Here is an 11,120-nt window from a genome sequence, read left to right as displayed (position 1 = left end):
GATGGTGTGTCTCCATCTGTCCAGCAGGTCGCTAGAGACATGAAACACACTTTTTCTTTTGCATTTTGCATTGCAGCATGGTGATCAGTTTCCTGTGTTGGTGTGGACTGCGGCAGTGCACTTCCTGTTCACAAGGTACGGTAATCTCCCTGCTGAATGTCACGGACTTGTTTTTCTCTGTGGTCTGAAGAACTGTAGGCACTTAGTTTCAGCCAGCAGCTTTGCATATGATCATGAACAACTGCTGGCTGCAGCGGGCCTCAACACTGGGGCGACCTGCTGCTGCTGACAGTGATGCAGCTTCTTTGATTGCATGGGCGAGTTTAATCTGATTCAGAACCGTTTTTCAGTGAGAAGAAGCCAAAGCTAGGCTCACCTCTGCACTGCTTTTATGCAGGAGATCCTCCACTGTGGCTGGACTCCCTCTGCCTTCTTCAACCTCCATGTCTCTCACCACCTCACCCTGCACCTTACTCTCCAAACTTGCCTCATCCTCCTCCATCTTCACCACCACTGCTCCCGCTTCCTCTCCCACTCTTAAAGCCGCTAAAGTATCTGCAGCGCTGGCCTGTGCGTAAGCCCCGACACTGGCGTGGCTCAGGCCGTGGACTTTCTTCAGATGTTTCTCCAGGGTGGCGTACACAGTGAAGGGCACAGCGCACAGCTGGCACAAGAAGGAAGCCTTGGCCCCTTGTGCACCATGGGTCTTCATGTGGCGTGTCAGCTTGGAGCTCTGAGCGCAGGCGTAGTTGCAGAGGCCACAGCGGTACGGTCGCTCCCCCGTGTGGCTCCGGCGGTGCACGGTCAGGTTGCTGCTGTTTCTGAACTGTTTACCACAGAACTCACAGGCCTCGTCTTTCTTCTTCTTCCCAGTAGAACCAGGAGCAGAGTTGCCATTTGCTCCAGTGGTGGTGGCTCCTCCTCTTGCAGCGCTCCTGCGCTCAAAGTCCCTCTGCCACTCCTGCACACCCGAGCCCCACTCCTTCTCCCTCTCGACAAGTTCTCCTCGTTCGTTCTCCCACTCTCCGACTCCTCGTGCCCTCTCACCTATTTCTGGGCGTTTGGGTGTGCAGTTGCCACTGGCGATGCCACTTTCTCCGCTCCCTCCCGTCTCTCCACTCTCCAGGGAGCCTTCAGAGGGGCTGGCGCAGGGTGAGGCAGGCTGTGGCTCCCCCTGCCCCTCAGCTGCCTCCTCACCTCCAGCTCTGTGGTGCTGGTACAGCCTCAATAGCTCCCTGTCAGGCGGTCTAAGCTGGGAGTTCAACAGCATTAGGCCTGAAGCTACAGAGGGGTGTTTGGGGAGGGTCAGGTCCAGCTCTTTTTCCACCATCCCTGCCCCCTGAAGCCTTCCTCTAACCCCCTGCCTCCCAATATCCTCCTCCATCAGGACCGTCTCCACAGACTCACATCCACTTCCACCTGCAGCCTCCCGGTGGTGGCTCCTTATGTGACGAGCCAACTGCCCACTCTGAGGGAAGGCCTGCCCACACACCCCGCAGTGATAGGGCCTGTCGCAGGCGTGAGTCCGGCGGTGGGCAGACAGGGCGCGCAGTGAGTGGAAGTTCTGGTCGCACAGCTCGCAGTGGAAATCAGCCTGAAGGGTGCCAGTCTGAGGAAATGTAGAAGCTGCTGGTGGAGATGAGGATGGAGACAACACGGGGCCCATGGGGTAGCTGCCGTTGGTGTTGTTCCCCTCAGCGAGCTCCCTAAGCCGCACTGAGAAGTTCATAGCCTGGAGGCTAGCTGAGGTGCCGTGGTTCTGACGGGAGCGACGCAGAGTCGAGGGCTTAAAGGCAGTGGCGAGAGCTTGGCTCAAGTGCTGCGGGTCAAGAACGGCTGCCACAGGTTTGTTCTCTTTATGGCCCTCTCTTCCTCCCATGTAAGCATCATCTTCCTCGTCCTCTTGGTAGATGCTGAAGGAGTGCCTGTGCTGAGCGTGTTGCAGGAGCGTCCATGCTGAACAAAACACCCCATCACACTGAAGGCAAGTGAAAAATGAGGGCTCGTCAGAACCTGCAAAAAGAGAAAGAAACTGAAATAATGGATGATAGCAAATAAAATAGTAAAATGTTTATTGAAATATTTGAACTCCATCTGGGGAAACAAAATAACCGATTAACATCCACTTGGGAGCTGAAATCAATGGTTCTTTGGCTCCAACATCATTAAGTTTACAAGTTCCCGGAGTCCCACAAGGTTCTATACTGGGGCCAAATTTTATTTTTTTATTTTTTTTCTTTAATTCAGTAACATTAGAGGGTTTTGAAGCACATTAGTTGGTTTTTAAGCACCATGTTTGACTGTCGGTATCACTTTCTTTTTCTAAAAATTCTGTCTTTGTTTTCATATCAAATCTAATGGGACACGCACCTGAATGTTTCACTTCTGTCTTCTCAGTCCACAAAATATTTCCCATAAGTCTCGGTAATCATAAGATGTATTTTTTAGGGACGCGAGGGACGGGTCTTTGTGTTTTTTTTCGTCAGCCGTGATATTTCCATGTATGAAATATTTGGCCAGTATCTCACTTATTGGTACATAATGAACCCTGACCATAACTGAGATGAGTAAGGCCTGCTGTGCTTTAGATGTTGCTCTGGGTTGATTTGTGACCTCCTGGAGGAGTTGTTAATGCGCTTTTGGAGTAATTTTGGTGAGAGCTACTCCTGGGAATATTCACTACTGTTTAATGTTTTCTCCAATAATGGATACTGGCCTTGGAAACTAACTAATAGATATCTAATACTTTGTTTTTCATGTGGTGTGTTGCTTTTTAGGATCTTTAACCTACTTCATGTTGTCAGTCAGGTTCCAGGTGAGTGATTTCTTGGCTATATAAATGTGATTCATCATTTTGTCATTCTTCCATTACCCTCTTGTTTTAATTTAATGTAAAAACACTTCAAGTTGGACTTCTGGATTCAAGTTGCTCCATACATAAAGACTGATTTAATGATTGATACTGTTGTTGCTTGTTAAGATCACAGCTCCACCCTTAAGCTTTACCAACCTATTTTTAACATCAAAAGGATTAAAATGCTCAAAATTACATAATTTTTAAGAACAAATTAAATGTAATACATGATCAAAAATGTTTTCTTTGCCAATTGCCGAGAGAAATACCCGCTATCTGGCCAAGAGGCAGAACCTAAACAAGGGCTTTGCTTTTTAGACCAGTAGGCTTGATCTTGTTTTATGTCAGGGAGGTTGCAAAAACAAAAAATTGTGGCAACGCAACAAACTGATCCTATGGTGCACGGTTATCATAACACATGCCAAGAAGGAACATTTTAAAAAAACATGTCTTCCTGCCATTGCCTGTAAACACAGTTGCAAGCAGTCAAGCTCAAGCTAAGGTGAGTTCTAAGTGATCCAAGAGAGTTGAGAAATTATTTGGTGGTTTTATTACTGCAAACAACTACTTTTAGGCACAAGGAGTCAAACAACCCCTTAGTTATATTGAAATATTTATTTTGGGCATTTTTAATTATGAAAGCTGTGCATGAGAATGAGGATGCTGAGACCTAATCTAGGACAGAGGCAAAGCAACCAAGGTGGAAATCGTTGCCATGAAGAACTTCCCCTGAATTTGGGAAGATGAAGGTGCAAAGAAATTTTAAGTGGGAAGGAGAAGTGAAGATTCAGAGGGCAAGCGTCAATGAAATAAAGTACATCTGGAAATATTTTCATACGGTATATATTTTTATAGCTTTGTCTCCTAACTGAGAGCTACTTGCCAATTAAGCTGCAAATTTCTAATTAGCAGAACGCAGAAAACGAACGCTTTATGCAAATCGGGCTCTGACTCAGTCTGCTTGACAAATGAGGCCTTTCTGCATAAATCAGAACTGGTGAGAAAATCCCGAAATTGAGGGGAAAACTGTTTTTTTTCTACCCTTTTTTCTGGAGAGGTTCAAAGCAGACTCTGGTATAAGCCTCTTTCATGTTTCCTCAAGTCAAATCCTTCTGTATTTTATTGGAGGATTGGGGGGAGGGAGGAGATTGAAGATGAAAAAGAGAGCAACTGTTTCGTTTCTCTTTTTTCCCCATGTCGCCCTCCCTCCATCTAGAGATGAGAGGAGCTGAGGTGTTCGTGTCCTTTAACCTAGCCTGAGGAGAAATCTAGGAGAAGTTGAGATACTACTTAAAAGAGAAAAAAAAAATAGGGTGAAGTGCGAGAGAAGGGAAGAAAAACAGAGATAGGTAGGTCAGGGCTCGGGAGATAAAGAGAGAATGAGATAAAAAAGATTGTAATGTAGTGCGGGGGGTGGTGGGTGTAAGTGGTGAGGCAGAAGACACCAGGAAAATGTGTCACCCCTTCGAATTGTACTGGAGACCCATCCTCCAACCTTGACTCCCCCTAACACCCACCAAATCTTTCCCTAAGGGTGAGGAAAAGGAGGTGATGGTTGGTGCTGCTGGTGCTGGGGGGTGGCTTTTGTCTTGTGGTCCTGGAGAGAAACATAATACCCGTCCGGTTTCTCTTTCCTCCGCTCACTCCTCCTTTTTTTTTTGTAAGGATTCCCATTTGGCCCAGGGTAGCACTTGAATATTAAGCAGAAGCAATAACTACTAATTAAAAATGCAGATTGGCTGGGAGCGCTAACGAGCAGCAGGCAGAATCTCTTCTCCCTCGGGAGGTGGAGGGAGGAGAAAAGAAGAGAGGAAGATGAAGAGGAGGAGGAGGGGGATTGAACGAGGGCAAAGCGAACGTGTGCTGAAGATGCGGGGGAAGAAGTGGGAAGGCTCTAAAAGAAGAAAAAAAAAACAAACAAGGAGAATAAATAAAAAGGAATGAGACAGATGCACGCGGCTCTTCAGTAATCCACCCCCCCCCCCCCCTTTTTGCCTCCACGCTCAACCGCTCTAAATAAACGGAGAGCCATCATTTTCTGCTTTCACTTAGAGTCATTTCAGAAGTCAAAACCCTCCAAGAAGGTCAGCAGACGCTGCTTGTTAACTCTACACACCCAACGTTTTATCTCAGGGTAGAAATATAAAATGTCAAACACTGAGCCAACAACGTTCATGAATAAAAATTTTATCCAAACTTATCTCCTGTGTTATGCACAACCTGTCATGCCCCCCCCCCCCACCGGTCGTTGTCCTGCATCGCGTTTGTTAGGCTTCAAATTGCTTACAAACTGCTCACAGTGACACAAACTTGTGGACAAACGGAAATGCCTCACGCATGCGTCCTCTCGAGCGTTGACACAAAGGAAGGAACTGCCAGCGAGTGTAAGAGTTTTAAAAGAAAAAAAAATGTGCAAAGGGGCACTGGTACCTGCCCAGAGACGCAAACATTCGTTTCGCAACTTGACGCCTGTGACCTTTGTGAGAAAACCCATCAACTGTCACACTTGTTTTACACTGCTACATAAAATTCTTCAAAGGGATTTTAATGAGGATTCAGGGATTTCTGATCTTCTCCACCGTGACATTATTTTTGGCATCACAGCAGCCACAGTCACATGTTTGCTTCATCTTTAGTAAAGGAAGCTGGAGAAGCATGAAGAACAAGAGCATTTCGGGGAAAAAGGGTACCGACATATTACACAGTTTAAGGCAGAACAAGGAGACAGACAAGACACGAGATATTTTTTTGAAAACAAGCGGAAGATGAAGGAGGAGTAGATTCCCAGGAGCTCAGATGGCTCAGCCTGGGGCTGAACAGTGGGAGACGGCTGAGTAGCTGACGCAATGTCCTCCACTGTGGTGTCATTGGGGCAATGAGGGCCGCTAGATCCACTCCTCTGGCCATTTCAGTCTGCAGCGCCAGAACATGAAACATGCGAGTTGAGAGGAGGAGTGAGGCAAGATGAGACATGTTTACCTGGCCACTCCACCTCAGAGACTGACAGCCAGGGAGATGGGAAGGAGCTCAGGTGCTCGGCGTGGGGCCCTCGGGGACCCTCAGTGTCCTCTGAATGTTCCTGACTCCTATCCTTTCCACACAATTAGCCCGAGCGTCACTAACTCGCACGGGTGCGCTAATGGCAACGGCTAGTTAATGAGCTGGACTCGAGAGGAACGAAGAGCGGTTGTTAAATGAATAAAAGGATGGCTGGAAAAACAAAAAACACAGAGTCACTCATTAACAACCTGCCACCTTGTTGTGTGGCCTCACCTGATTTGCTGAGCTCCGCCCTCACACTCAGACTGGGCTCCTCCCCCCAGGAGCGGTCCCTGGAAGCCCCTCTCCGGAGCTCGATGAAGCCAGGTCGTGGCTCGGCACTGGTAACCTGCTGGCACCCGGCTCGACCAGCAGGTGAAGGGGGAGTGACGCCGCCAGTTTGGTTTCGTGAGATGCAGCCTCCCTGTTTGTGCTGGATGAACGCCAGGATGTGGGCGAGCGGGAAGGCCTGGCTGCACTGCCCACAGGTTAGTAGATCACTGCCATTTTCAGGGGCTCGAACCTGGGGAGGAGGAGGAAGATGATGGTCGTCTGACGAGTCTGCAGCTTCCTCCATTTCACAGACATCTGGGGCTGAAGGAAGAGGAGAGAAACTTGAATTTTAACAGAAGTTAAAAAAACTCTAGTGTCCTGCAGTTCTGAAACGCTTCAGTGTCCAACGAAAGTGCCTCCAAAACATTTTCACATTACAACCAAACTTTATTTGTATTTTATTGAGATTCTAAGTGAAAGAACAGCACATAATAGTTAAGTGGAAGGAAAATTTCTTACTGCAATTTACAGTTGCAGGTTTTTTGGGTCATGATTCTACCAACTTTACACATCTAAAGATGGACATTTCCGCTCATTCTTTGTAAAAATCTCTCTTGCTCATTCAGATTGGATGGAAAGCATCTATGAACATATGTTTTCAAGTCTTATGCAGTCTCTCCATCCATCTTTCCATAAACACTGACCAACTTCCCTGTTCCTCCTGAAGAAAAGTAGCTTCTTCTACATATTTTTTGCATCCCCTACAGGGATGTTGCAAACTGGACTTACTATGCTTTCTTTCAGCAACTCCTTTCTTCTTGTGATATTTCCACAAAAGCCTGACACGGTATGTAAAGCGCACGATTTATGTCCTATAACAAATTCTTCCACCAGAGGTGCAGATCCCTGCAGCTCCTCTCTGCTTCTCTAGTGAATGCTTTCCATGCCTGTTGTCAGTTTAGGTGGATGGCCAGGTCTCGAAAGGCTTCCAGTTGTGCCATACTCTTTCCATTTACAGATGATGGACTGAACCGTGTTGATTGAGGTCTTCAAAGCTTTGGATCTTGTTTAAGAACCTAATTCTGCTTTAAACTTCTCCACATTGTTCTTCCTGACCTAACTTCTGTGTTACTTCATCTCCATAATGCTGTTTGTTCTCTAATATTATCAAACAAACCCCTGAGGTCTTCATAGAATGGCTGGATTTATACTGAGATGAAATGACACAAAGGTGGACTTTATTTACTAACTAAACGACCTCTGAAGGCAATTGGCTGCACTGGATTTTATTTAGGGGTACCAGAATAAAGTGGGCTAAACACTAAGGCAATCCAATCTTTTAATTTCTTTTTAATTTCTATTTTAAAAAAAAGCAAAAAGGAAAACCATGCATCATTTTACTTTCACTTTGTAGCTTTGAACTACTTTGTGTTGGTCCGTCTGTCCCAACAAAGCATAATGAAGCTGGAGACTGTAATGTTAAGAAGTTCTGGGGGGGTGAATAGATCTGCAAGGCACTGTAAATGATATTTAATGATGCTTAAACCATTGAACATATAAAAAAAAAAATTAAAGCACAAGTTTTAAAATTCTGACTCATCTTTTTCTTGGCAGTGAACTCGAAATCAGAGCTGAGACTGAACCAAACATCTGAACACCCCATCCTTCAATTAGCAGGTCACATACTGAACTTTTTTTTTTTTTTTTTTTGTGCGTGTTCTTTAAATGCACCAAATACATAATCTTTGGTCTGTAAACACATCGACTCAGAGCATGTAGCACAATCGCCTTTTTGGACATTTGAAGACATATCGATTACAAATCTTTGAGTCTGAAACTTAGTTTCAATAAATTTTTAATTAGGTTAAATTTTAAATGCTGCGCACAGTTTTATTCGGTCTGCTCTTTCAGTTTACAGACAGAGCAGAGCTGACCTCAATGGAACAAACAAACAAGCCTGGTGATTGAACGTGCTAGTTTCACTTATAAGCTCAATGAGGCCAATCTGCTCAGCCAAAACTGACCACTTCCTTTAACCAGCAACAGATCTGTGCTCGCTCCGGCTGGGTGCAGCACAGATCTGAAGCTGGTTAGAGCCCAACGGTCCATCTGACACAAAACCCCGTTGATAAAATGACTTGCACTCTGGTAGAGAAATGACTAAATTAAAAACAAAACAAACAAAAAAAAAAGTGTATGATGACGACTGAGGCGTTCACCTTTTTCGCTCAACAGAAAATGTTGCCTTACCAGCCACATGCAGCGGGGGGTTTCTCAACAGGAAGTGGATTGCAATAAAAGAGAAAAAAAAAGTGACTGAAGGTGTCTGAGATAAGAGCAGGCATGTCTTTCTTTTCTGCATTCACACTAATGTACAGGAGGGGGTTAAAAAGCTGACAAATCATGTGGTTTTCAGCTTTAAATACAACCACAGTGTCTTTGTGGACATAGCTTAAGCCAAAGCCCTGAAGACCTTGAGTAAACTTACACAGCTCAGAACAGGTAGAGAGAGGAGGAAGAGGAAGGAGGAGAGAGGGGGGTGGGTCAGGGCTCTATTGCTCAACACCGGTCATGGGCACACCTGAATCCACCTGCCCAGACTGGGCAGCCTATCCGTACAGGACAGGTACAGACAGTACAGTCTGAAGTCGGATCTCAGCAGTTGCTACACAAAAATGTCACCTTTCCTGTTTCAGGCCTGCGCTGTTTGTGCAGACTTGCAAGGCGCGGTTACACGCGCATGCCCGCACGCGTGCACAACTAACATACAGGGTTGAGTCGGCCTGTGGTCACAGCTGACACGCACCATTGGTCTCCAGTAGAGAACTGTAAAAAATACAAATTATTCTCAGCTCTCGGTCCTCATTTCCTCTCTGAGTCTATTCGAGTATTAATATGTTGAAATTAGTCCCATTTTTTGTTTTACTTTTATCTTAATTGAGTTTCTAATTAAAAACGTCAGCAATTCATGATTTGAGGAGCGAGTGTAATGTGCCTTTTGCAGATGAAACAACAGACCAACCTTTCTTAAAACTGTACATATTAATAATCTTGTTCGGACTTGTAGCCTCTGAGCTGAGCGAGCCAATAAACCGGTCCTTCCTCTATAGGAACTGCAGCAGCAACAACACTCATCAGGACAAACAACGCGGACGTTATATATGAGCGCATGTCAAACATGTCCCTTAAACCGCAGGATAAACACTCATACATTACTTTACTGGTGGCAAAATAAATACAAAAAGTACTTTGGAAGTGACCCTCGTTTTTGAGAATAACCAGCTTATCAATTATCTGTTTAATAATAATAATAATAATAATAATAATTAGATATAAAAAAAAAAGCGTGTAAATTGCAACCGTAATAAAATACAACCAGAATTTTAATTAGTTTTTACTAAAACAAAAATAAAAAAAATAAGAACGTCCCACTCCAACGTGTTCCGTCCTCGCTTACCTTGAATTGCGCTCAGGTGTTGCGGTCGGCTCCCAAGTTTGCGCCTGGACATCGCGTCACGTCGTTTGGCACCTTTCTGGGTCCCAAACCACTAAAATGCAGACCCTCCCCCCCCAGTCCAGCTGCTCCGGCTCCGATAAGCTGACCGACAGTCGACCCGCAGGGACGGACAGATAAGACCGGCTGGCTGGCCTCCGCCTGGACTGGCGCTGAGCGGGTGTGAAGCAGGCAGCAGCGTTCAAGTTCACGCTTCTTCCCCCCGCAGCGAGCGGAGAGGGCAGAAAGGGGCATGGGCGACCGAAAGTACCGCCCGACCCTGACCCCGCCCACCTTAAACTCTCGCTCTTGCACCGTGAATACCAGATTTTAAGACTTTAACGGCCTTTTTACTTGTAGAACAGTCTTTGTGGTGTTTTCTGAGATTTATGTGATTTTTAAAGCTTGATGGTGAGAATGATCATGATCATCTGGTTCCTCCTCAGCAGCACAGCGGAACTAACCTCACCGGCTTTCCACAGGTGTCTACAACAAACCGGAACCAGCTCAAAATTCACTTCTGCATTTCTTCTTGACCAGATGTAGATGCTATTTACCTATTAAAATGCAGAAATACGTAGATGAACATTACTACGGAACGGTGAAAAGAAAATACAGCAGCAAAGCAACGAGTTTTGTCGCCACCTGCTGGTGAAAATGAACTGCACCGCTAAAAACTACAGTTGAAAAGTTGGTTTTGTCAAAAAAATAAATTGTTAATTTTCATGATTATGGCTCACAGTTAATGAAATGAAGTTTCTCAGAAAATAAAAAAAAAATTACCTAAAACCGAAAAATGATTTGGCCAACTGCCGATATTTTGTACAGTACATGCAATCAATAATTTTCCTTAAATTACTTCATCAATGCAGCAGTGCATGCAGTCAATCAGTCTGTAGCTCTGCTGAGGTGTTCAGGAAGCCCATGTTGCTTATAAAAAGCTCGCCAGCATTGTTTGCTGTGGTGTCTGTCCTCTTTATCTAGACAATACTTGACGGGTTCTTTTTTGTGTTCAGGTCAGGCCAGTTTGCGGGCCAACTAGGTACAGTGATACCAAAACCATTAAAGCAGGCATTGAAACCTTTGGCAGTTTGGGCAGGTACCAAGTCCTGCTGGAGGATCTCAATGAAGCTTCACAACAGAAGGAAGCAATAAGTCCTCCATAAACTTCCTGGAAGATGACTGCTCCGACTTTGGACTTGATGGAGCACGATGGACCAACACCAGCAGATGACATGGCACCCCAAATCATCACAGACTCTAAGAACTTCACACTGGACCCACAAGCATTTTTTTTTTGTGTCTCTCTACTCTTCCTTCAGACTCTGGGAGCTCAATTTTCAAATGAAATGCAATATTTACTTTCATCGAGGCCTTTGAACCACCGAGAAATAGTACAGTCTTACCTGGTGTCTAACCTGGGCCTTAGCCCAGGTAAGATGCTTCTGACGTCTGACGAGT

At 45.4% G+C, this 11,120-nt stretch overlaps 1 protein-coding gene across 1 annotated transcript in view; it reads right to left on the bottom strand.

Moving 5' to 3' along the window:
- znf296 (zinc finger protein 296) overlaps positions 1-10,181 on the bottom strand; it is an 11,328-nt gene extending 1,147 nt beyond the window's left edge. The window contains exons 1-3 of the mRNA XM_047390557.1: positions 9,624-10,181; positions 6,128-6,487; positions 1-2,013 (exon numbers count right to left, since the gene is read on the bottom strand). The exon at positions 1-2,013 is cut by the window's left edge and continues 1,147 nt beyond it. Of these exons, the coding sequence (XP_047246513.1) occupies positions 347-2,013; positions 6,128-6,487; positions 9,624-9,675 (2,079 nt within the window). The 5' untranslated portion in view covers positions 9,676-10,181 and the 3' untranslated portion in view covers positions 1-346. The remainder of the gene's footprint in view (positions 2,014-6,127; positions 6,488-9,623) is intronic.
- Between the last annotated feature and the right edge of the window lie 939 nt (positions 10,182-11,120).

The sequence above is a fragment of the Girardinichthys multiradiatus genome, chromosome 18 (assembly GCF_021462225.1).
Source record: "Girardinichthys multiradiatus isolate DD_20200921_A chromosome 18, DD_fGirMul_XY1, whole genome shotgun sequence".
Classification (NCBI taxonomy): Eukaryota; Metazoa; Chordata; class Actinopteri; order Cyprinodontiformes; family Goodeidae; genus Girardinichthys; species Girardinichthys multiradiatus.
The sequence above is the reverse complement of the archived record's forward strand: the minus strand, read 5'-3'. Positions and strand labels throughout refer to the sequence as shown.